General features: G+C 35.9%; 2 protein-coding genes across 2 annotated transcripts; one reads left to right on the top strand and one right to left on the bottom strand.

Moving 5' to 3' along the window:
• Nucleotides 1-3: 3 nt before the first annotated feature.
• LOC135695101 (glutaryl-CoA dehydrogenase, mitochondrial) lies at nucleotides 4-10,175 on the top strand. The gene is made up of 16 exons (XM_065214062.2): nucleotides 4-227; nucleotides 1,410-1,448; nucleotides 2,149-2,215; nucleotides 2,402-2,469; nucleotides 3,125-3,187; nucleotides 3,511-3,571; nucleotides 4,162-4,271; nucleotides 4,758-4,887; nucleotides 5,643-5,727; nucleotides 6,104-6,235; nucleotides 6,544-6,647; nucleotides 7,172-7,241; nucleotides 7,389-7,444; nucleotides 8,123-8,211; nucleotides 9,052-9,123; nucleotides 9,618-10,175. The coding sequence occupies exons 1-16, from the start codon at nucleotides 116-118 to the stop codon at nucleotides 9,680-9,682; spliced, it is 1,323 nt and encodes a 440-aa protein (XP_065070134.2). The 5' UTR covers nucleotides 4-115; the 3' UTR covers nucleotides 9,683-10,175.
• Nucleotides 10,027-26,159, bottom strand: LOC135695102 (MAP kinase-interacting serine/threonine-protein kinase 1). Its single transcript, XM_065214064.2, has 14 exons — nucleotides 25,935-26,159; nucleotides 24,691-24,855; nucleotides 23,885-24,007; nucleotides 23,457-23,554; nucleotides 22,994-23,073; nucleotides 22,217-22,258; nucleotides 21,713-21,744; nucleotides 21,323-21,427; nucleotides 20,577-20,632; nucleotides 19,944-20,027; nucleotides 19,535-19,638; nucleotides 15,272-15,527; nucleotides 13,575-13,615; nucleotides 10,027-12,924 (listed from the first exon to the last, which is right to left on the bottom strand). Exons 2-14 carry the CDS (start codon nucleotides 24,845-24,847, stop codon nucleotides 12,579-12,581), a joined length of 1,524 nt encoding a protein of 507 aa, XP_065070136.1. The 5' UTR covers nucleotides 24,848-24,855; nucleotides 25,935-26,159; the 3' UTR covers nucleotides 10,027-12,578.
• Between the last annotated feature and the right edge of the window lie 926 nt (nucleotides 26,160-27,085).

Raw genomic sequence — 27,085 nt, 5'->3', positions numbered from 1 at the left:
GACCAAATTTTGTTTCGGAGCTGATCACAGCGTTCATTTGAACCTGTTACACAACATAAACCAGAGAGGGCCCAAGAAAACTTTTCATATAGCTAAACGAGCGAAAGTAAAAAAGATGAACCAGATTTCAAGGATTTTGAAGGGTGGCTCAGTGCGGAAAATAAACAGCATATTTTGTAGGAATGCAAGTGCAGCTACTTCAACAACATCGTCAGTTTTCCAAGACTGTATCCTTTTAGTGACAGAAAGTTATCTTAGGCCTATAGGGCTACTTTATGTATACTATATGTATGCTTGATGAGTTATTTAGGAAGCTAATCTTGACCATATTGAAACAGACGCGTTGATATTTGTTAAGTGAAATTTTCGACAGTATCTACTAGGAGAAGATTCAGTGTTGCCTGTACACCAAAGACCATGCAAGCCAAATTAAATGTTATATAATCAGGTGTCAGGTCAGAATCTAGTGCAGTAGGGCAGATTGATTAGAATCTTTAGAGTTGTAACGGCATTCCCCATAACTACTGCAAGACACAAGTAAAGACACATGGTCCAATAGGAGGCCAGTCAGGTAACCTGAGCCTGCCACAAGTGCACCACAAGGGCAAAGCCAAATCAATCAGCCTCCTGTCTCAAGATTTCTAGCTACTTGTTAGTTTTCCATCATTTTTCTTAAGAGTGTTTGTTGAATGCAGGCCTGGCCGTTTGAGACGAGCGATAGCTCGCGCTCGCCCCCACGCTTCCCTAGCAACCTGAGGCGAGCTATGAATTGCTCTCCTAAACAGAACATGAAGGGAGAATCGCTCCCCTAAAATTTCCATTCATTTGCCTTTTTCCTATTCAGAGAACCCTGAAAACTTACAAGAGTTAATTGGGTTATTTTTGTAACAGCGACTTCTCCCATCATTGCATTTTTTGCAATTAACTTTTTGCTTGTTGGGCGATTTTAGTTATGATAGGCATGCATGAACTTCAATCTATTTGGAAAAGGATAGTTAAGCGAAAGGTAGTTTGTAGAGATTAGAACCTTCCAATCTTAAGAAAACAGGCATATTTTTGAAAGGAAAGTCGATGAAATTGGTAGGAGTTGTAGATTGGGGAATATAATAAAACAGCAGGTCCCTTCCAGCAAACATTTTAAATGATCAACTACAAAAAGGAAAACAAAACACACACCTTTCAAACTTAAGTGTGAACTCGAGTAAATTATGAAAAAGAGTCGAGCTGTTTATGGTTCTTGTTTAAATGTGCATCTGGTGCATATGGAAATGGCAAGTTCATGTGTGAGCTCCAGGAATTATTTTTGTGAGGATTTGATAAAAAACAGATTTTTTTCCTTATTATGATAAACCAAAGCTAAGTTGTCAAGCTCTGCCCTGATCTGAAGTTTCCTTTACTTTTTGTATCAGTAGCATGCGCAGATGGAAAAAAGAGGCAACCAAAATTTGGTATGTTGCTTTCTCACCTAAATTATTTCTAGAGAACGGTATGCTTTTTCTAGTGTTCTGATATGCTTTTACACTTTCATGTTAATCCTAAATTGTAGTGTTATAGAGTGTCCAGTTGTTGCAACATATGCATAAACATTGTAAAAGCAGTTAAAGCAAGTAATGTTTCATTTAAGAACATGTTCATAATTATAGGGAATAAGCATAGTTAAAAGTAATGTCCTATCTGCCCTTTCAAAAATATCATCATATCAAATCAAGGCTCTGTTCTTTCTGGCACTTCATGTGATCAGGTTCACAGCAGTGAAAAGATCTCAAGAGAGGTTTCCAAACATCAAAAGAGATTGTAGAAAGGATCACCAGGAAAGCTTGGCTGTTTATTGAAAGGAAGAATCAGAGTTGGAAGTGGATATGGCTTTATTGGCAACTTTTTTAAATCTTGGTAGTCAACAACAAGAAAATATTTGATAGCTTCTTGAGTAAAACAATCTGGTTTAAACTCAGTGGCTTGCTTTTCTTTGCATGTTTTTGATTTTTTGGGCTTAGAACCTGAAGTAATTTCCTCCTTGCTGTCCCTATTCCTGCTAGATTAGAATTGGTCCCCCTTGCTACCACTGAACATTGAATTATCCCTCTTTGAACCTTATTTTGGAAAAGTTCCAAACTCTTAAGGTATTGATCCAAAGATTATTCTTTGCAGCAAAATTTGATTATTCTGATGCATTGAACTTGGAGTCAAGACTAAATGAAGAGGAAATCATGATAAGGTAATTTCGATGCAAATCCAATTCCTCCAAAGGCAAGCTTATTTATTGGGAATAAGGCATTTTGAATGATTTCAAAAATGCTATATTGTAACTAGGATTTTTATCTTGCTACTGTTTTAATTCAAAACTTAGTACAATAGTTTCCTGCCATGATTTAATTATCTTTTTTTCTCTCCTTGAACCTAGGGACCAAGTGAGACAGTATTGCCAAGAAAAGTTAATGCCACGAATAACAATGGCAAACAGGCACGAGGGTAAGCATCCAACAAATAAATAATTATAGTTATATATGATTCTTAATTAGTATCCATTATTATTATTGTAAATAGGCCTTTTTATAGGAAATAGACCACATGAGTAGCCCAACACTCCTGTGATTTCTCCTCTGCAAATGATCGCTCTAGAAATGATGATAATAATCAACAATGCTAGAAGCGTCTGCAATGTTTATAAAAACCATAAGGTTGGTTTATGGTGCTTTTGTGCAAGATAAGCTCTTTACACAGGCCTTCGTTTGATGTGTTTGATGTGAGGGAATTTACTTTAAGTGTGTGGGGTTTCTGTTTATTCAGTTGATGCTTGTACTTTTTATACATTAATTAACTAAGAGATAATGTAAGCAGGGCAGGACTGGGACCTGCAACCAGCTACTGTGTATGACATTTGCTCTACCACCCAACCTACCTGGTCATGTTCTTGAATATGAGCCCAAAGCTGTGCCGCTCGCACCAAGAAACTACATCTTTTTTTGTTACAAAAGACTACAGCTTGATAATTGTGACTTTGAGATCATTGCTGACAACATTATTTTTGGTTTTGTCCTAATACAAATAAATTTGCATCATCTGCACTTTTTATTCCAGATTTAAAATGCATTTTTATTGATTTTCTTCTTTTTATCGATCCTAGAGTTTGACAGAAATATTATGCATGAATTCGGAGAGCTTGGTGTCCTCGGATGCATGATTGATGGTTTGTTTGTGTTTTACAGGTTGCTTTTTTTCATGAATGTGTTAATTTATTATTAGTCACCATGGAATCTGGTAGAAAGGGTATCAATGTGACAAAAATATTAATAAATAGATTTTTGACCCCCAGATTCCTCTTCTTGAACTTTTACCAGTTCTTTGGGACCAGTTCGCATGTAGATATTGACAAAATGACCAAATTATATTGTTCCATCCTTGTGATGTATGCATGCAAAACTTTTGTTGTTTTTCCATTTACCAGTTTGTTTGGCAGCTCATAATTGATTTTTTCAGCCTCTACTTAATTGACATTATAATGCTTCTTAGGTTATGGTTGCTCAGGAGTTTCCTCAGTTACATATGGATTAATTGCAAGAGAAGTTGAAAGGTATGCCTTATACAGTTTGCAACACTTAAGCTGAATACTGATGGTTAAATATTTTATCATATTTAATCCTGTTTGTTAAGTCATAGCACTGACTTTAGTTTAATGGAAATTTGACTCATCTTAATTGGATGAATGGGTAAGCAAGCTACCTGCTATTAGATCTTTGCCCCTTTGTTACTCTGAATTATCATTTGCCATTCACAAAAAGGTCTATATCTTGAAATTAATTTTCCATGCTTGGCTCCCTAAACTGAGGGGCAATTCACTCTTGCAAAAAGCGTACACGATTTTCCCTAAAACAAAAGGATTTCTGGTGATTTCCGGATAAAACAATAGGATTTCCACCAAAGATGTATGAGATTTTTCGGAGTGATTTGCCCCTCACCCTAAACTATCAGATTGACCCACTGTACCTGTAATCTCCCTGGGAAATTTAGCAAACATTTATAGCTGTATTATTTGAAATGCTAGAGAGAAATTTGTACAAGTGTCAATCCCTCACATTATCAATTTCAACACTAGCCTCATCACTTTGAGAGGTTTGTCCATAGTGTCAGTTATATGATGTATGTTTTCTGCCCAATTTCTAGGGTTGACAGTGCCTATCGTTCAGCAATGAGTGTCCAGTCTTCTTTAGTAATGTACCCAATATACCTCTTTGGAACTGAGGAACAAAGGCAGAAGTTCTTACCAAAGCTAGGTGAACAATTTGGAATTTCTCTTCATTTCCATGGGCTTGCCTACATTGCATGAGATTTGTATTTTCTTCCAATTAGAGCTATGGAAAAGTTTAAACATACCATTAATATTTTCTATAAAACAGCAATTTGAAGCTTTTAGTGCTTTATATTTGAGAATCTGTTACAAAATTCCAACAGATGAACAGGAAACAGTTTTATCAACATACATAAAGGAAGGCCTCAGGTTCAATTTTCATTTTTACAAACTTAAGCTAAATTCTTAAATCATGTATAGCGCATGTAAAACACCAATAACAATTATATTAAGACATAACCTTCACTGTATATTTTAAATACATGAATCTATGTCTGATGTATATAAACTTCTTTACTGCTCACAATGAAAATTGTGACTGCCCTCTGACCCCATCATAATTTGCTATCTTTACAAAAGTCTTGTCTTTCAAATTCTCTGTCGGGTAGTAATATAGATTTTTCTTTTGTAGCAACTGGTGAGCTTGTTGGTTGTTTTGGCCTCACTGAGCCAAATCACGGAAGTGACCCTGCCGGTATGGAAACCAAGGCTGTACACAATCCATCAGGAAACAGCTTCATTCTGAATGGTTCAAAACAGTGGTGGGTAGTTATTCCCTAATTTTGCAATAAGTTTGTTCTTGTTCACAAAAATCTCAATGGATTTTGATGCATGGGTTTTTGTGCATTTTCAAAATGCTATTAAGTTTCAAAAAGGTGTTTAAGTAAACATCATAATCATTCTTTGAAAGTAGTATTTACAGTGAAGAGTAGTATTTACAGTAGAGTAGTATTTACATCCATAGGGTCTTAATGGGTTCTTATTCTGTGTTACTGGGCAATGTAACGGCCAAACCAATCAGTTTATCCAGCCTTTAGAAACTGCAAGGAAAAATAAATGCATTCTACCACACAAACTTTGGAAGGTCTGGCCGGCTCACCCTTTACTGGAAGAAAAAGCTTTACTGCAAGAAAATAAGATTAAAGGTAATGTGTCCATATAAAAGGACTGCCTATACCCAACTTGTCAAGCCACCCATCAAAACAACGGTTTGCAATTGGTTAGTATTCTTGCGATGCAAAACTGCTCACATGAAAAGCTAACCTCGCAGCAGTATAGATAAACAAAACGACCGTAATGGCTGGGGCGATGACATGAAAGATCACAGGTTTCTAAAAACCCCCGCAAAGTCGCTTGCTTTAGCTGGACACATTTCCTTTTATAACCAAAATGATTTAACTGTAACCAGAATTTGCCAATTGAGATTTACATTCTCTGCTGCTGTAAGCAGTGATTTATTATACAACTTACTACCATTCTCAATAGAAACATTTAATTTGTTTTACCATGTTGACAGGATTACAAATTCACCAATAGCTGATGTTTTCATTGTTTGGGCAAAATGTGAAGACCACAAAATAAGAGGTTTTATTTTGGAAAAGGCAAGCTCCTAGATTTTTTTTACAAACCTAATGTAACTTCTGTTTTTCTAAAAGTGATATATGCTTCTTCAGAGGTGGTTGTCTTTGATAAAAGGTTAAACTCTAGCTCATTAATGTGTTATGCATTTAATTTTCTTAAGATGGTTTAATTCAAAAAGGTATGTTCCACCAGATTTGTGGAAGACTTTCACCTGCCTGCAGAGTTTACTATTGCAAAAAAATCTGATTAACAATCAAATACAGTTTTTTGTTCGTACAAAATCAAAAAATGGCGTTAGAAATACCAAAAGTCTTGAGGTATGTGAAAGCAATTGTTTTATTTTAATATCTGAACAAGTGAATTTTATTGAATGAATTTTTTTTATTGATTATTCAGGGAATGCCCGGTTTATCAGCTCCATTAATCGAGGGAAAATTTTCATTGAGAGCATCAAAAACTGGATCAATAGTTATGGAGGATGTTGAGGTCCCTGAAGAAAACTTGTTACCTAATGTTGAAGGTTTAAAGGTAGTTTTTTTCTCATTTCCTTTTATCTGTTTTTTCACCGTTTAACTGTGAACTGAGCTAACTTTTGTTAATAATTTTTGCACGTTTATTCTGGACTTTTCGCACTGGTCCATGTATCTGGTTCCTTTTCTTGTTTGGCCTTTTTAATCAATTTAAAACAAGAAGTTTTGTTATCTTGATTGGACTAAAGATTTTAAAGCGTTAGAAATGTAATTTGAATGTGAAAATGTTTAGAAATTGTTAATAATGATGTATTACGTACATTTTCCATTCATTGGGAATTTGAAAAGAGTAATTTTTTTCTCAAGGGTCCTTTCCACTGCCTTACAAGCGCACGATTTGGAATAGCATGGGGTGTGCTTGGTGCTGCCGAGTTTTGTCTTGAGACGGCAAGACAGTACACCCTTGACAGGTAAAATACCTTTTCCTTAGTCACTCTGTAAATTCTAATGATAGCTCCATTCCTCTGAAGTCGCAGCGTAAAACAAATTTTCATACGAGGGCAACGAAGACAACATCAGATAAGCGGCAAGAAAACAGTGAACTATAGGAGACAATTATTAACTTTCTTTGTGACACAACCAGAAAGATACCATTTTCGATTTACCGACAATCCAGGATAGACTAAACCATTATGTGAAGAACGTTTCGAGACGAACCTGTCCCATATTGAGCAAATCCAGGGAAACAAAAGGGGAAGGGGTTGAACATCGAATAAACAAGATAACGATAATTGTTATGAATAACAATTCCTGATCAGTTCAACATCTGTGTTTCACGAGATTAAATCTGTTCAAAAGGTTTCTATATGCATTTTTCGCCCTTAGCACTTTTCAGCTTTGCTGTGATGAAAATGTGAAGAAATATTTACTCGAATGCACAATCATAAAGTAATTCATATTTATTATTACTAAAGATAACAATTTCTGTTTTAAGGCGACAGTTTGGTAGGCCATTAGCCCAGAATCAGCTGATGCAAAAGAAAATGGCTGATATGACAACCGAGGTAAAGTATTTCAGTTTGATATCATTTTTGTAGCCAATATATATTCCGTCGCTATTTTTCGTGTCTCATTATTTAATGACAGTTAGCCCCATAATGTTTATCCTGAGATAATCTGTGCGTTAAGAATTTACATTTGTTTTATTGTAGATTTCAATTGGACTACTATCATGCTTGCAAGTAGGAAGACTAAAGGATGAGGGAAAGTAGGGATTTTAACAATTTGATGTACTGCTTATCTTAATTTTATTACAAGAATAGGATATGAGCAGTGGCGGACACTTGGGGGGGCGAGGGGGGGCGATCGCCCCCAATACTTTAGAGAACAATGGTCTTTTGTTCTAAAACAATGGGAAATGTGACGTCATCTTATTAAAACAATAGGCTTGCCCCCCCCAATATTTGACCAAGTGTCCGCCCCTGGATATGAGAAAGTATGCCTAGGGAACATGTGACCAAGAGACGTGACCATACAGTGTTAATGCAGTGTCAATGATCCCCTGGCCGTGCTACTCCCTCTTAGTTTCTTTTACAATCTTTATTTCATCAGAAAATTGTAAACCTTTTGTTTTAGCAACATTTTCTTTTTTTTCCGATTTTTCAAACTGGTTGTCTTTCTCTCTTTGAATGGGCTATTTTGTTGTATCCGAGGGGCAAATCATTCTAAGAAAATCTCGTACACCTTTTGTAAAAATCTTATTGTTTTATCTGAAAATCCCTAAAAATCCTTTTGTTTTAGGGAAAATCTCGTACGCTATTTGCAAGAGTGAATCGCCTCTCGCTTGTATCAATGCCTCAATTTTCAACCATTGCGTTAATTAAGCTAGTTTTGCTTTTGTATTTACGATAGTAACGTCTAATTTACCTTATTGACGTCTTTGTAGACTCAGCACTGAAATGATTTCACTGGTCAAGAGAAATTCGTGTGGAAAAGCAATTGATATTGCTAGAATGTCACGTGACATGCTTGGAGGTAGGATGAATCACTGTACTTTTTAATTTCAACCAGCCAGTTAAAATCAACGCAGCTCTAGATTTGTTGTTTTTTACCATTTCTTGACGGTTTATGCTAACGATCCTACAGTTGTTTCAAACATCTAAGTGAAAATTTCAAACTTGTTTCACGATCACCGAAAAAGTTCAGATTAAGGATTTTGTAAGACACATTGCTTCATATATTATCAAAGCTACATAGACATGATTCGGAAGCGTTTCAGCAATCTTTGACTGATGCGTCAGCTTGATAGGAAAATTACTGAAGACAAACCTAACTGGTAAGAAGTAGGACGATGCACTATTTACAAAGCTATAGGAAACATTGTTATGTATCAAAATACCACGTTTTTGATACTCATTCTTTTGTCTCGACTAAGTGTAAATCTCACAGGCTCATTCAATAATCAACAATTGTCCCTTCCCTTGCTCTTCTTTTCTGCTTTGACATTTCCTCTGCAATTCCCCTACACAGATTTAATACTAGTGACCGAACACGAACGAGACTGTATATACAACAACGTGCCATTGACTCCGCCCATTTAGAGGAGCGCTTGTAATTTAAGAAGATCATTGAACTTAGGAGTGGGGGGGGGGGGGGTATGCAAGAATAATTCTGGGGGTATGTGTTTATAATGCGTTTATTAGAAAGGGCTGTAAACTGTGGGTTCCCATTGTTTCTTATATTAACTCCAGTAGCTTATCGATACTCCAGCCGCTATCTGAGCCTGGAAAATTTTGTCGAAGAAATCACTTTTGGCTGTATTCTGTCTTGTTTTGGTAATTTCTTGTTTTGTAAAGATATTTTGATTCCTCGTAGGAAATGGAATATCAGATGAATATCATGTTATACGCCATGTAATGAATTTGGAAGCTGTGAATACTTATGAAGGTAACGAATTTTTTAATAAATAACTTGATGCACAACGTCACCTTTCAAGCGATATTACTCAGATTCGATGCTGAAAAGAATAATCATGCCTCCCCCGCGTGCAACAATATTAAGCTAAATGTGAATGTGAGTTGTGTCCCCACCCGTGAATGCGATATTAAAGTCTTTTTAGAGAAAAACCCTTACTAGTTTTCTATTTTGAGTCTGTAAGTTGAATCTGGTTTTATAAACACCTAGTCTCAACAAGAGACTTCAAAGGCAATTTGTGCTTTTAAGAATTAGAAATGGCTCGAGCTGCTACAAAATCATCCTGTTTTAATTAGTGGGGCCCTACCCTGTGACCCCTTTAACAAATGGGCGCTAACTTGTATTGACCCCTCGCAAAGTTCTCCAGTTCTTCGTACAATTTTAAATATTCTTTCGCGAGGTGGTCACAATACAGCTTCTTTCTATATAAACCCTATTTTCTTAATATTTAATTGCTCCTTTTCCAGGAACCCACGATATCCATGCATTAATTTTGGGCCGTGCAATTACTGGACTGCAGAGTTTCATGTAATTAATTTTCGTCAATGGGCTGTTGTATTGTTGTGTGGAACCAAGTAGTTATAGTAATGCTCCTGAAAACCAGGCCATTCATTCAAACGATTTTCTTTAAAAGTCTGAAAAGTCTGGTACTCAACTCTGTAGTACTCAACACATCACACATCCACTCTGTAGTATTCTATTTATATCGATAAAAGCTCGGGAAGTGTTTCTTTTGCTCAGCAGTGTATTCAAAATTGTTTTATTCCTAAATTAGAAGAACAGCACGTATTTTGTAGAAATCGGTATAGTGTGTAAAGTGAATTTTGTTATAGGTAAAACCACAAGTTTTTGCTATTTCTTTTTGGCTAATTCTTCAAATGGTCTGTTCAACCTTAAATTATAAATAGCGTGAATCAAGTGATATGAAGAATAAAATCACTTTGAAGTAACTTTTCGCTGTTTTTGCTTTATTTTATCTAATTTATTTAAACGTTTAATTTTGGTATTGAATATTATGTCAGGAATGATTTTGTGTTCTTTAAAGGTTTCTAACCAGTTTGATGACATATCGTTGTCAATGTTATTTTCCAAAGTTTTAAGGATTATTTTAAATTTTATTTGAAAAATTTGTTTATTGATTTAAGATATCAGATTTTGCGAACTCGCATTTAAATTTTAAGCAAAACATGTTTAGTGTTACTAACGTTCTGAAATGTTCAAGAGCGATTAAGACTCAAACTTCGCAAATGTGGTTGCTTTTGCAGTCACGATTTTGAGTGTGCTAAGGTCAAAGCAAGTTTGCACGCTAAGTCAAAAGTTTAAAGTCGTATTTTAAGGCCCCTTTGCTTTCACTGTTGCAATATTGAAATAAAACCAGTCAGAAAACCAGGAAAACATGCTATCATCGCAGGTGTTACAATCTCAATGCTTGGTTTATGAAATACCTTGAAATTCAGGGCAGTGTTTTTCGGAACCAAAGTACTTGACTATCCAACGAAAAGTTCCACTCGGCGTGTATGTTTTTATCTGACTCTTAACAAGTTAACCAAAGCCAAGCATTGTATCTATAAAAAATCAACTCACCAAACTTGGTTTCAAGGTTTAAGTATATAAAGTCACCCCATAACTATCAGCAACGTGCTTCTGAACATCCAACTGCTTCTAAACAAACGTGTTCCAATTTGACTGGATTTGAACTTGATACCACCCAGCGTAAAAGCACGCGTATTCGGGTCCACTATTGACACGTTGCATTTGTCACGTTGCAAACGTTTTATTTCATTTCCCCTGGGCTTTATTTCAGTCAGTTTCTGTAACTTTCAATTTCTTTAAAACAATTACTAGCTTCTCTAGAGACTTCCTGCATAGAATTATGCTTAAAATTTAGCGCTATTTCGATTGGTAAGTTAAAATCTAATTTGTTTAAAAGGCAGCCTGTAGAGAAAGTGGAAGTTGCTCAGAATAAGGACGAGTTGTCGTCATTAAAAATGTTTCTGTACAAGCAAATGTTCATCATCGCAACTTCGTTTTTCATAATTCACAAAAGCGCAGAACTGTTTTTCAAAAATCTCATTGCATGAATGCTGCATTATTTCCTTATATATGTAGAGGTACTTTCGTCTGGTTTTACTTTGGAAAATCTGTTCTCTATAAAGTTGCAGTTGCCACTACAGGTGTATTATCATTCCCAGACCAAAAGTATTCTGCCGACAGGTCAGGTACCCCGTGTTAAAATGGAGACAAAAAGGGTGTTGACACTCTAGGTTCAAGTAGTGTAACTAGCAGAAAATTGTGACTGGACGGGGGTATTTCTAGGGCCTTCCCTCCTTTAAGGCCTAGCACCTTTGATTTCTAACTCCAAATGGTCTACATCATCGTCATTATTTCGATCAGAAAAGAAGTCATTAAACGTACTTCTTTCTGCTTTTCGAAAACGAAAGATTATCCGATTCATGTCTTTTAATGAAATTATTGTACAAAGCGATTCTGATTATGGGATAATTCACAAAAAACAGACTTGCTGAGATGATATTTTTCTTAGTACAAACGTAATAAATATTTCTATAATACAATGAACCAATCAAGAAATATCATGCTAAACACCAAACGGGTTACAAGGCACCGTATTATTTGACAAACACCAGATTTTACGAAATTTCAAGAAGCTTAAAAATACAATGGTCAATTTCAAAACTAATTCATATCAATAATATTGCTATTTTTAAAGTTAGGAACACAATTCAATTCAAATTCTCAACTATTTTATGTTATAGTAAACTACGGGAATTCGTACATTAAGCATCGACAATTTATAACCCAAGAAGCGATGGGTTTTACAGACAAAAAAGCTAACAAAATGTAGTGCAGAGCTTTTCTGAAAGCCCGTCATTAACTTGATGCAAAAAGGAATCATGAAAATAATTAAACAGTGCAAGGTTGGGAGGGCATACAACTCTATCTCATAAGCTAAGAGGTAAAATGTTTCTCCATGGTTTATATGAAAGAATTAAGAGTAACTATTTCGAGATTTTTCACCTTTGAATAAACAAACAAGTTAACAGTTCTATAGTCTGGAATGTCCTGGAAAATGGAACTATGAATCTCTGGACAATGCACTGGAAAGTTGACAAAATACTCGACAAGGAAACAATAACAGTAAATATTATTTGCGAAAGAAAAAAATACCTAGGCCACTAGCAAATTGGCCTTACAAAATGCAAATGGAGAAAGCAGTGTGATTAAATGGAAAGGAAAGCTTTGTAAAATATACAAAACGTACAATCAATGAAAACTACGAAAAAGCAATATTGAAACAATTTACAATAAAGAAACAGAAGTAACAAACAAACCTTTAGATGGAAAACTGGAAAAAAAGGTTCAACAAAAATACATCATCCTAGAAAAAGGATCATTTTGCAGAAATGTCTTTAGGGTGTTCTCACAGTTTCTTCTGACTTCTTGTAACCTGCCAAGGACAATTTCTCAAAGTTTTGCTTAGTCAAAGCTGGGTCTTCGATCGGATTTTCAGCGCATCGCACCTCTCTCAGCTTCTCTTCCTTTCTCTTTAAATGTTCTGCACGCCTTCTGGCAAGACTTGATTTTCCTGGAGGTGAAAGGCCAAAACCGGCCTTAGGCCAGCTAGTCTCGTTGATGATATCTGTGAACGACTCTTTCTGTTCATCCTTTTTCTGTTGTGATTGGATACGACTGTACGCAAGAACCTCGGTGCTCATCAGGGAAAATGGGTCGAGTTGGTTGTCCTTATTTGGAACGCTTAAATTGTAAATGCAGTATAATAAACACACTTGTGCACAAATAGGCTACAACTGTCTACATTTCAAATGAGTATCATTTCATTTAAGTTTAATGCTATAGGGAGGGGAAACACACCAGAAAAACTACTGTTCATTGGCGCAACGTTATGCAACAGAGTTGCTAAATATCAACCTTATATGTTTTGATTTTCTCCTTTAATGTCTAATGACAATAAAAAACAATGATAAAGGTAGCAAGGAAGTTAAAGAAAATGGCTTCAACTTCCAGAGCTCCTTCTGCACCTATTAAAAGACGTAACCGCCAAAGCTCTCTTTGCGCATTCAAATTTTGTTCAAAAACAAATAAAAAGAATGTCTGAAGTTATATTCAATCCGCATGGAAAGCATTTCAACAAACATTATTCGTTGAAAAGTAGGAAGGAGTAACATAAAACAGTAGATGGACCAAGGCCAGGGGCGGACACTTGTTCAAAAATTGAGGGGGGGGGGCCAGCATATTGTTTTAATAAGATGACGTCACATTTCCCATTGTTTTAGAACAAAAGACCACTGTCCTCTAATGTATTGAGGGCGGTCGCCCCCCTCGCCCCCCCCAAGTGTCCGCCACTGACCAAGGCAGAAGCGTAATTGTTAGCAAAAGAAACTTACCCCAAAACAGTTGGAGTTCTTAGAATTACATCCTTGGCACCCTAAAGAAACAAGAAAGGAAGTTAGAAACATTCATATGAAACCATGTCATATTGATCAAGGTCATCCAAAAATGCATTGTTCCTAACTAAAACACTTTTCTTAGGTGAGCGTCGTATCAACCAGATGCATATTCAAGGGGTTCCTTTTTTATGCGTGCATATTGTAACAGGGTGACAAAGAGGTGACATCATCAAAATATTTTTACAATGATCAACAGGTTGGAATAGTGGCCCTTTATGATGTCTACCAGGTTATACGATCAGAATTCAAAAATCTCCAAAAAAGAATCTTTGAAACATCAAAACTTAACCACTTTAGCCGTGCATAAATTTTGTACCTCTATGGGTCCGCTGACATGGTCTGTCACTAAATCTCCTAAAAATGGTTCCGAACAAATTTTTGTTGGTATCAACCAAACCTTTGAACCATGTATGGAGAATGTGTGTAAAGAGTAGCGATTAAGACATGTGTCTCAGAACCAAAGCCACACATGGAATTTGGGCCATCGAGATGATCAGTTCGAGAATGTAGTGAATTGCAAGCAAGATCTTACATCTACATCTTATAGTTAGGTAATGCCTCAACAAAAAACGGAGAAAGGCGGCTCTAATTAAAAATCATAAAAACCTCAAAAACTAGAAGATTTCAAAGGCAAAACTTTGGCAGGAATTAACGCTTAACAACAATGAAATGAAGAAAACGAAGATTGAAATTGAAAGAACAAAATCGCATTAGGAGAAACTTGTACTGCTAAGAGAATCTATGACAGTCGATCAACGCAAAGCAAACGAGCTGTCTTGTATGAAAGGTGCGTCTTCATGGCTCACTTCTCTTCCTTTGAAGGCCAAAAAATTCTGTTCTCAATAAACGTGAATTCCACGACGCAATCCGATTGAGATAAAGATGGCATTTAAAGTTCGTGCCAGCTATTTGCGGGTGCGGAAAACACTTTTCCGTGGACCATGCGATGTTTTGTGAAAAAGGTGGATACATCAGAAATTACAAACAGAAATTTCTAATGATGTTAGAATTCAGCCACCTCTACAACATCTCAGTGGTGAAAATCTCCCAAAGAATTCCAACATATCAGAAGTGGCAAGGCTTGACATCAGTGAATGTGGCTTCTGGCAAAAGGAACAAAGTGCATTTTTTTGCTGTAAAAGTATTCAACCCATTCGCACCGTCGTACAGAAACCAGAAGCTAGACAACACTTTTGCAAGGAATAAAAGAGAGAAAAAACGTGCGTACAGTCAAAGGGTTTACAAGTTGAGCATGGTTCTTTTACGCCATTGATTTTCGCTCACAGGGGTGGTTTAAGTAGAGAAACTGAAAAGTTTAGTTCCGTTTTATCTATGAAGATTTCAGAGAAACGTGATCTGCCAATTTCACTGGTGACAAATTGGATTCGCTGAAACCTATCATTTGCACTTCTTCGTTGTGTCATACTGCGCATACATAGGTCTAGGAACAGGCAAACAAAAGTTGAAATGGACACAGTCAACATAGAAATTGTAGAAACAATATCCCGGATTGATTAAGCAAAATTAACGGGGGAAAAATTCAAGAGCGCCAAATGTTGTTACATTATTGATACTCCAAAAAAATTCTACCAACACTCTTATGACTATCTTAAAAAATGCTGACAAGGCCTTACCTCAGCAACCCAAGGATGACGCAACACCTGCTCCGTAGTCAATCTCTTCGATGCATTTTTCACGAGTAGCTTCGACACCAAATCCTTGGCTTCATCTGAAATGTACTCCCACTCCTTGTCATGGAACTGGAATTCCCCTTTCTTAATGCTGTTCCAGAGGGTTCGTTGACACTCGTAGCAAGACCCTCCTTTCTCCCATTCACAATCTTCTCCGCAATTCCCAACAAAAGGGGGTTTCCCGCACAACATAATGTATCTAAAAAGGTATTTTTAGGACAATTGAAAATAACAAAAATTTTAAGGAAATTGTTTTCTTACATGAAAAGTGGTTTTTGTCATAGCTTTAAACGTCTACCCATGTGTTATTGTGCTAGATTTGTTACAATGTGACCAAAGACAGCTGATATAAAAAATTACATGAAATGTAATGATTGAACGAATGACGCTTATCAATTACAAAATTAATGATGGTTGAATATGACAAAGATGATGTTAATGATGATGATTATTACTTTGATGGTAATTTGAGCAATAAAGCGCTTTAATTGAATATTTAGAAAGTAAACATCAGCTAATCAATAAACGCCCTCCCCCATCACTATTAATTTTTATCAGGGTGATTAATATCAAATTATCAATTAAACACTGAGGTTGAAAGCTCTCGCTTTAAATGGCACGGCATAGTGGAATTTTTTGCTTTTTAAAAGTTTTGAAGATGTTATAAAAAGTCACAACTGGTTTAACAAGAGGGTAAAATAAGAAAAAATTCAATCTAGGTGCAATAAGAATCAAAGTAAAATTAACCAATGACATATTGTGGATAGATGCCGAAACTTCACACTTTCTGGTAACTCCGTCAATGGAAATGGATAACATCAACGAAGAATTGCGATTACCATACCGTCACATCATTTTCACAATCCAAACCTTTGCACGTGAAATATGCAACATTAAAAAGCGGACATGTGCTGATCTTTTGGTATCTATGGACAAATCTGTCCTTGTTATCAGGGCCGCTAAGAGGAAGGCAGGGAGGGGCAAATTGCCCCAAGTAATGAATTCTATTTAATGAATGTAATTAATCAAACGTAACAAAAGTATGCCTTAAAAGAAATTTTTTTTTTCAAAGATGGCAAAAAAATTACTGAAAGAAATATTTATAGATGTACATCAAGCTAATCTTAAGGGCGTGGTCACTAAAAGGGGGCCTTATCTTTCAATTTTACCCCAGAGCCTCTGAAATCTCTCGGCGGCCCTGCTCGCTTCTTCTTCCTATTGACTGCTGATAGCACAATGGCTATGGATTATCTCCACATATGATGCAGTTGGTTATTGTTTTCCATTTTGACGCAGAATAATCCGATCGTTCGAAGGCGCACGTCTGTTTGCGTGCACGGTCGTTGTGGCTTGTTTGGTTGCGTCATTAACAATAGGAAACCTGCCTCGTGCACATGCAGATCAAACATATAAACAAAGGTTTGCTGCCAACTAGGATCAGAAGAAAGCGTATTCCGAAGCATTCGAGACCAAGTTGGAGGCGCGTTTGAAATTGTCATTGCGAAATTTTATCAGATTTGGAAAAATCACTTTGCGAAACTAGAATGTGCAAACCAACTGGGCCAAGCAGTGCAGCAAAAGGATGCTTTTTAAGCAAAGACAACGTAGAAGCGAACAAGATGATGCCGTCTACGTTTTGGAAAAGCAGACCCATTCTCATTGAGAAGAAAGCCCAGCTGAGCCAAGCAGCAAGGTCGCTCAGCGAGGCCACAGGCGGAGGAAATTCAGTAATGACATTCTTAACCTGTGGCGCAGGCAATTTGTAGACGACCTGAAGACGAACCGTCAAAGCCAAAGCAGAGACATTCAAGTCGAGAAGGACTTTGCGCTCTGCTGATCTAAAAGTTTTTCAAAAGACTTGACGTAAAAACGCGTATTTTAACATATATTTAGCGTAGAAATGCTTCGAATTGTAATCGTTTCTTTATGAATGCTGTTTACCTTTGGCATAGTAGTTGATTTTCGTGTCCAGATAAGTTAAACATATTTTTGTAAGTCAATGCTATTTATGACTCACAAACAAACTTAATTAAAGATTAGTCATTGTTTATCGTGATTACTTCTTGCATCCAATGAATTTCCTCGACAAATCCCGAAGCTGTCTTTCAACCCCTCCCTCCCAATCGATAGCGTAAGTCCTCGAATGAACCCCTTCCCCCCTTTATGACTAAGCCACTCTCCTCGAAAAAGCCCCACCCTAGCGTATTTTTTGTGAAATTAGCCCACATCCTCGAAAAGCCCATGGCCTGAGATATTGCCACGACAGCAATAGGTACAGCATGTAAGTTTCTTATAAAAAATTGTCGTAAGGTTTTGTGCAATTGTATAAAGAACAGAATTTCTAGCAGCGAAAATAAAAATACATTTTCAAGCCTCAATATTAGCCTGAATACTGTATATTCCTAAAGCATTATTTTTTTCCAAATATGATACAGGGGAAGATCGCATCGTCTGCTCTTGAATAAAAACCACTCTTTACAAAAAACAAGATAATGTCGGTTCTGCAATTTCTTGTTATGAACATCGAAAAACGAGCAACTGCCAAAAAGTGACAACTATGCCAGCTGAGGCTGGGCAATCTTATTAAAACATTCTCAAAACTTGGATGATTCTTAGCCTGAATATTCTTATAAACTATATTCTTATATAAAAAAGTGTAAATAAAATTTTCTATAAAAATTCTAGCATTTATATGTATGCTACCAGGTTCATGGAATAAAAGGGACAAGATTCTGATTGCATTTAAAGTGGCATATATATTGAGTTTTTTATAGGGTTATAAAAAAGAATTTTTTAGGTTTCATTGCAAATTTTAACTGACTGATAACTGAAGTTTTGTATTACATAGTTCTTTGTTGGGCATCCAAATTGACTAGAAAACGTCATAACGTGAGTACGTGCGCAAATCCTAAGTTTTCATTGACATCAAACCGACCCGTGATGTTGACATCAGACAGTCACAGCAGTGGAAAGCTGTAAATAGACTTGTGAAGCGATGATATCACAGAAACCTTTTTTTTGAATTTTTGGATGTATTTGGAGGTCATTGATCTGAAAGAGCATCATGAAATACCTCTAAATGTGCAAAATCTGTCAAATGTGTTACCAAATGGGCGAGATATGTCTACGCGAGCCAGGGCCTCCCACTTTTTTGCAAAACAATAGAGCTTTCCTCAAAGTCCTTTGTTATGATTGTGAAATTTTTCCTTGGCCCTTCCACTTTCAAACTTACGTCACAGCCCATGTGAGCAAAGGCTTTTTCCCCATCAATTCACTTTGATGGTCTTAAAACTTTATAAACCTTCCATTGGCCATATTTCACCCAATTTTCAACATATTTAATACAATAATACAGGGCGGCGTTTAATACCAAAAGAAAGTTTGTCAAATGAAAAATGACAAGAAAATGCGATGAAAAAAGAAAAAACAGACTTAAACGATGTTTTCTTTCCGATGTTGTCAAAAACACGTTATAAAGATTGTGTGAAAAAAATTTCACACACAGCTCTCAAAAAGTTCACAAAAGATGTGTTCACGTTATGGAAATGTCAAAATGCTTGTCTCCGTCAGAGTCTTCGTCTCTATGACATAGCAACTTTTATAGATTTCGAATAGTAAGCGTATAAACTATTTGTTATTTCTTGTTTGTTGAGTTTTCTAATGACCTCCGCTTTTCAAGATTTGGCTTTTTAAAGAGGGCGGCGTTTATTAGAGGGCGGCGTTTATTAGAGGGCGGAGTTTTTTACAGATGGTTGATTGAAGGTGTAATGATCAATAGAGGGCGGCGGTTATCAGAACGCGGCGTTCATCGGAGGAAATACGGCATGGCAAATCATTTAAACGATAATAATAATAATAATGCACAAGTTCTACAATACATTAAAGTCAGTAAAGAAAAGTAAAGAAATTTATAAAAAGTAAAGAAATATATTGCAATTGCTACAACTTGAATTGAAAACTTGAGAAAAGAGCAGTTAGAGAATCGAGCTTGAGAATTTATTTTTTCTTAACTTTTTTCGACATCAATTACTTTGAGGCAAGACGTATGTTTTCTCTGCTGGCTTCCGTAGTTACGGCTCAATGCTAAAGAGCTTGTGAAATGAGAACTTATGCAATGTTTTAAGGCTGGTTCTAACCTTTCAAATACTGTTTTTGAGGTTGTTGACTAAGGAATATCATTGAATTAAGGCATTAGCCGATACTTACAGGATGACGCCCAGACTCCACAAATCACATCTTTTATCATAAGCAGGTGCATCACCTTGAAATGCCTCTATCACTTCAGGAGCCATGAACTCGGCAGAACCAACCTTCAATCAAGAATAAATTGGGGATAAATCTCTAACTTGGCACTACCACCAACCAAGTCCTTTCTAACCAGTTATTTCTTCCAAGAAATTCTACAACTTCCAGCAGTCATAGTTGGGCCAAATATACTATAACTGGCTTTAGTGAGAAGAGGAGCCCTGAAATGTCATGACTTGATTTCATTTTATCGTCATAGTAAACAAGCATTCAAATGAAAATCCCTATACAGACTATCTTAAAATTTCCCGTTATGGTATCTGCATCTCTATTAAGTTCAGTAATAATTAATAAGCCTCAAGGTTCTCACTGGTGTGTACAGCTCTGGTGTCGGGCAGTTGATAGAATCCAATCCACTTGCCAGATTGAAGTCACATATCTTCACAGGTACAATCTATATAAGAAATATGACTGGATTAACAGTCACTCAACCTTTGTAGAAGCACAGGCTAATAGGTTTATCTTGAACTATGATGTCAACTTTGAAATAATTTGCCCCTTTAAACCAAAGAAAATTCAAATCTGAAATTGTATTTTTTTTTAGATAATTAACATGAAACCCAAAATCACTAACACCACTGATAATAAAAAATGCTTAATGAAAAAGAATTTTTCATTTGGACAAAAATTAACTTCTAAAAAATTAGCATGTGAGTTTTCGAGAATTTGGCTTTTGATTAAAGCTAATCACCAAGGATTGAGAAATTTTATCTTAATAAAACGTGAGCAACACAAAGCAATCTTCATCTAATTGCTAAAAGCATTACATGTGCAAACAAGAGGAGAAATATAATGCTCCATCTATGGCAAAATCGATAAGTATATTTACAAATAATCATTTCACAATTTGTTCAGGCTTGCATAGAGAATACATAAATTATTAATCCATTACAACAAGATTCTGTATGATATGTTCTAGATTAGCTAGAAACAACATACATACCCTATCTTCATATTTGCAAAGTATGTTTTCAGGTTTGAGATCTCTGTGTGCAACACCTAGAAAGTAAACAGAGATCATGAAACTTTGGAAAACATATGTTGAAGGTAGAGAAATAAATCCTCTTTCCAAAATCAAAATTAGATTTCAAACCCTCTTTCAATTTTCAAAAGATACCAGTTAGATTTCAAATGGACAGAGCACCTTCCAACCTCAAACAGATTACATTATAAACTACACTTTTCTTATAAGTAATTCTTGCCTCACGTTTGCCATAGTGGGAAACAAATAATTTCATATACAGGTGCCATAGTCTTGCCAGCATTGTGCAGTCTTGCCACTTTATGAAGCTACAATCCTGGCCAAAAGTTATTGGACTGGCTGGCAAATTGTAATCTTTTTGAAAAAATACGCTCCCCACCCCCCACAGTCAATGTTGATATGCTTGTTTCTACTCATTTCGAAAGCTGGTACTTTGGTATTTTCCAGAAAACCAACATTGCTTTAGGGGTGGGGGGTTTTGATAATATTATTGGGGTAAAATTGCAATTTTAATGGTTTTGTTCTCCAGTCCACTAACCTTTTGGCCAGGATTGTAGTTTCTATTGACCATGTAAAGTGTAATATTTTGCAGCATCAAGAGACTGAGTTGTGTTTTTGTACAATTTTCTTCTTTTCTACAAAATGGTAGCATATATAGTCCAAGAACAAAGCTCTTAATATCAAACCAGAAAAATGTAACCCAGTACCTTTTTCATGCAAAAATTTAAGTGCAGATGCAATATCCTTTATGACCCAACTTGCTTCTCGTTCAGTGAATGACATCTTTTTGTAAATATGATTGAGCAAAGGTCCTGTGAGAAATATTGTTTGTTGATAAAGAATTAGTAATCTTTGGGTAAAGAATTTGAAATAATGGAATGAAAGTCAAAGAAGCATTCGGATCCATTTTAAGAATCTAAAACTATCTTTACTTGGGATTGTGAATAATGAAAACTATACAAAACTATTACCTTACTTCATCAAACTTGATCTACCAACCAAAAAACTTTAACAGAAATTGCAAGCAAATGACAAATTTGAATGTGGAAAAAATTACTGATATTAAAGATTTTTATAATGAAGAGTCAACAACAAACCTCCTTGCATTTTTTCAAACACCAGATAAAAGCTAAACAAAAATGAATAGACAGTTTGCATATTGTAAATATAACTGTTGAAAACTGTTCACAAACATGTTTATGGTTGGATAGACAAGAAGGATCTCCCAGTCAGTAGAATTATACCAATAATCATCAGAGTTTGAAATACTAAGGACACACAGCCATGACTATAACTACAACCAATGGAAAAACTGCCTATAACTGACCCAATGTTTACTTCAACAATAAATCAACTGAAGAATGAAAAGAATTTCGGATTTTCATATCATCCTGTTATTTATTTGATTAATGTTAACAATATTGTTCAAGTTGCATCCTGTCATCCACATGACATTGCACCCCATGCTAAAAGATTTCAAAACATACAATAAATGATGAATGACTAACAATTTCTCTTGCTCCTGCAAAATCCCAAGAAAATGAAATCAAAAGGTAATGCACATTAAAAATTCAAAATCAAACCAAACTGAAAGCTCTTACCATTCGTCTTCTTCAAAACTTTCTATCAGTGCCAAAATATTTCTGGAAAAGGAATGATATTTGAAAGATTCACCTGTTGTTTTTTAAATAACTGCCTACCTCTAAAAAGAATTGGAAAAATAAACATTGCAGTAGAATTCCAATAAAATTAACTTTGTAGGGAGTCAGAGGTGTAGATTAGTTACAACTTTTATAATTATATTAGTTATAACTTTTACTAGTTATAAGTTTGTTAAGCAGAGGGTTTGATAAAACCAAGGAATTTGTTAAGCAGTATTGGAGGGATGTGTAGTGACCATTCGCAAATGGTAGTAACAATAATATATCTTCCATTGTATCATAGTCATTAACACCTTCCATAGTCTCCATACCCACAGCAACATAATCAACAACACTTTTAGAGCGTCCCCTGTTTTATGTGTATACGCTCTGTATTGTAATTAGTCAGTAAACTCATCAAGATGCAACGTTCACACAACAACATCTCTTGCTGGCTCCATGTTTTCTGCATATTAAACTAGACCAAAAAACAACAGCACATACAGACAAGAGCTTGCAACAGAATTGATAGAGGAACCAAACACACCAACAATCGTTCCTATAGATGTTTTATAGTGAGTTTTATAGATGTTTTATCAGATCAGGATGCAACTGTATACCTTAACCATTATACTCATCACAGCAACAAGATACATGTTCAAAAAACACAGGAGAAAATTGAAAATGCATCAAAGATAAATGAAAAAATAATAGATAAGAGTAAAACTGATTTCTTACGAGTGATTTTTTGTAATATGCAAAAGGTCAATTTCTCTGAGCACACCACTTCTATCATACCCCATGTCTTTCTTTATTATCTGTGAAATATATTATAGAAAACCTTAGAAATAACAGTTATGCCAAAGATCATTACAAAACAATTACAAGAAATCCATTCATACTGAGTTTTAAAAAAACCATGCCATGCAATGTCAATAAACAAAACAGAATTTTTATACGTCAAAACAATAAGAATACTTAAAAAGTGATTTTGAAATAAAAAAAGAACAAATTATTATAGATTACATATAATGCTACAGCAAAATTGGCTTAATCTAAACTATAAACTTATTTTTCAAAGGCTGATGAGATAAAAATTACTTGGTAGTAAAAGGAGACATTATAAAAGCACAACAAACATAGAAAGATGAAATACAATAAATTAACTGTGGTGAAATATTTTAAAAGTAAAAAAACAGACCTTGACAGCAAACTCTTTTTTTGTAGCTTTTTCTATAACTGTTTCAACACGGGACCTTGCTCCTCTTCCCAGAACAATGTTTGATCTTTCATATTTGTCTTCAATTAAAATAAGAACCATAAAATAAATTAAGCCATACATGTCATATTAACATTTATAAATCAGAATTTCATATCCATAAGATGAGTAGAAAAAGCATTTTATTATTGATGGAACTATTTGCTTCTTTAAAACAGGCCTTGGCCAGAAGACACACTCAGGAGCTTGATCAAACCTTGTGAGTTTATACAGTGCAAACAAATTAAATCCATTATTGATGGCATTAGATAATATTTGGCAATATGTAAGTAAGCTTTTGCATTGGGCCATACATTTCTCCTACTGTGCTTAATTGACAGTACTGCTCATTTTTTTAAGGCAAAACCCACCTGCAAACATTTGATACACTCTTGGCCTTCTGGACTTGTTCTTTTTCTTTGCAGTTTTGTTACCTGCATCTTTCTTTGGCAAGAGATTGTTTGCATTTTCCAGTGGCGTGCTGACCAGTAGTTCTATAAACAAAAGGAAAGTAAGTTTGTCAAATCTTTTGCAGAAAAGGAACAGGGAATTCGGCACGAGAATCACAAGAGTTTGGTACAGGGTGTGGCACATAAAAACTTTAAACTACACTCACTCACTCCCTTGAACATATACACTTGATGTAAATACTAAATCAATCAATATATGGAACAGCATCCATCTGTTGCTTGATTTAGCCAAAGCTTGCACATCTTTTGCCACTTAGATGCTTACTGAAAACAGAGCTCTTGTGCACATATGAGGTTAATATGAACTAAGCTGGTAAAATAATGGAAGGAAACTTCCTTTCTAAAAAAGCATTAATTTTAAAATCTGACAGTCAAGTTCTCAAGTAAATAATTTTTGTTTTTTATATAAAATCATAAGAAAGGGGAGTTTCTAATTTCTATCACATTGCCTGTGTTCACACTGGAAACTTTGTTTCTTGCACAAACAAAGTCAATTTGGAGACTTGCAACTGCCTGCCTGAAATCATGCACATTTCAAAATTTGTAGTGTTAAAAATAATGAAGAAGTAGAAATAATGTAAAATGCTATTTACTAGGGACTTTGTGCGGCTAATATGCAAAAGCATGTGGATCGAAAATTTGTGTGTGCTGGCAATAGATTGCAGGGATATGTCAAGGTTCACTTAGCTCACTTCAATACTACAAACCTTGTGAGATTTCTAATGATTCAAATGCATCATCCAAGAAAATATTTGGTGGGTTTTGGTACAGCCGTTGATCAGCAGACCATGTGAGCTTCTCACAATCCAGTACCTCCTCCTTTCTTGTGCTAGTAGAATTTCTTACCATTTTTGGGATTTCCATAGAGTTTTCTTGAAAAGAAAGTTAAAAAATATTAACTTTGAGATTGCTTGTACCAGGATCAACTAGAAACACTGTTGGTGGTGGATAGCATTCTATCTACAGGGGTCACAACACGAATTCTAAAGTGGGGGGGGAAAGGGGGGTTCCCTATCTAATAGTTAAAAGAGGGGATTTGATACCTATAGTTAGCAAGAAAAGTAGGAAGGCTGTGTCATCCTGCCTCCCCTCCCCTCCTGTGGCGCAGGCCGTGATCTGGATTAACTTTATGAAAATGAGGAACATGCATCTTCCTAAGTTCATAGGGAAATATATTGTAAACCTGCCTTATATATAGTAAAGCCTTAAAAATCCTACTGCAGCTGGTATCAGTAACCTTGATCTAATTCCAGGAAGTTTTTATGTAGTCAGATCACAAGACCATTCACTATAGGAAGATAAAGCCTCCAGCATAGCAACCTGTGTTACAATAAAACAGAGTAGCAACCTGTGTTACAATAAAGAAAAGAAATAATTTTGGAAAGCAATTATAGAAGAGTAAGGGGCTATAGTGATCAATCCAAAAAAATTCAAAAAGCCGGGGAGGAGGCAACACAGAGTACACAATTCTGGGGAATCTGGAGGGGGGCTCTTCTGCTACCAGGGCCACCAAGAGGCTACGGAGGCCCTGGGGCAAAACCAAAAGACGAGCCCCCTGCATGCGGAGCAAACACAAAATAGGGCTCCAGATCTCAAGGGCCTGGGGCAATTTGCACCCCTTACCCCCTCTCGCGACGGTCCTGTGTGTCCCCCCCTTACAAACGATCCTACGATGGATCGAAACCAAAACCAATCTTAGACTAAATTTCATTACCGATTATGCTTATCAGGGCCTCCGACGATCGGGGTACCAGGTGACCCCCCCCCCCCCCCCTCCCCCACTTTTTTCCAAAACAATAGAGCTTTTTCAAAATCTTTTGTTATGGCTGCTAAAGTTTCCCTTGCCCCCCCCCCCCCACTTTCCAATCTGTGTCGGAGCCCATGTTTATAATGTGAAACTGGCGTTGCCTGTATTGTATTTAATAATTACACAAAGAAAATCGAAACTAACCTTGACTTGGGAATTTCAAGAAATTGTCCTTGAATTCAGTGACAAATCCCCAGTTTTGTATTTGCGCTTTCGGGTACGGCCAGACTTCTGACGTTTTAACGATGAAGATCCTTTTCTTTTCATTTCAAAACCCTCAGTTAACGTGAGATTTCATCATCTTCCTGGAAACTTCTATAGAAAACAACGCCATCTTGAAGTGTTTGCACATCTCCTGTGCAGCGACTCTAGCTCGCTGGTGACCTGGATACGAGGCTTGTGCTTACTTCTGTAAATTATAAATTTGTTCTAACAAAACGTTAGCCTGCGTCACAGACCATTCTAAGATGCCCAGCTTTTGCAAGTATAAGAGATATTTACATACCCTCATGGTTATCAAAGTATCTCTTTATTTTCAAGTTTACAAGCCTGGTGACCAAAACCAAGAGCAAATAAATCTGGGTTAACATTTCAAAACTGATAAGGAAAACATTTAGTTTCCGAAAAATGCTTGTCACTTCCGGTAAAACAGATGCTGAAAATTTAGTTGCATTGTTGTAATATTTCCTTGTTGATACAGCCAGCCTGAACTTCAATTTACTGGTTCTTATAAAAAAGAGCGTATGCAAAAGTCTATTTGATATCGAGAAAAGGAAACAATCTCATGATGACGATATTTCTAAAAGTAGGTTGAGTACATTACATTCAGTCAGGCTAGATTTCTAGGTTAATATGAAATGCAATGGTGCAGAGAGTCTGAGCCTTGATGGCTACAATATAATCAGGGGAAAGAGAGATTCCTTTCACCAGGGCTGGCGAAGCGTATTTGAAGGTGTAGGAGTCAAAATGGCAAAAACTGTTAGAAATCCGGTTTTTCAGCGATAGCATGAAACTGCATCTCAAATAGATTTTGACCGATTGAAAATCCATGGCAACATTTTCAAGCTTTCTTTTATCACTTTGTCCGTTAGCTTTATCTATTTTAATGTTGACATGAAATAGGATATGCCGTGCAAGCTTTAAGAATAACTGTTTCAGTGCAGCGAAAGAATCAGAAATTGTTTCACATTGAAAAAGGAAGCAAAACAAGATGGAGAAAAGAAATAAATGAAGCAAAGTTTAGCAAAAAAACACTGCATCAACTTAAAGAATATTTTGCTTTGTTCTTTTGAAAA

The sequence above is a fragment of the Rhopilema esculentum genome, chromosome 8 (assembly GCF_057945365.1).
Source record: "Rhopilema esculentum isolate cy_ngs chromosome 8, ASM5794536v1, whole genome shotgun sequence".
Lineage (NCBI taxonomy): Eukaryota > Metazoa > Cnidaria > Scyphozoa > Rhizostomeae > Rhizostomatidae > Rhopilema > Rhopilema esculentum.
This window is presented reverse-complemented; position numbering and strand designations above follow the sequence as displayed.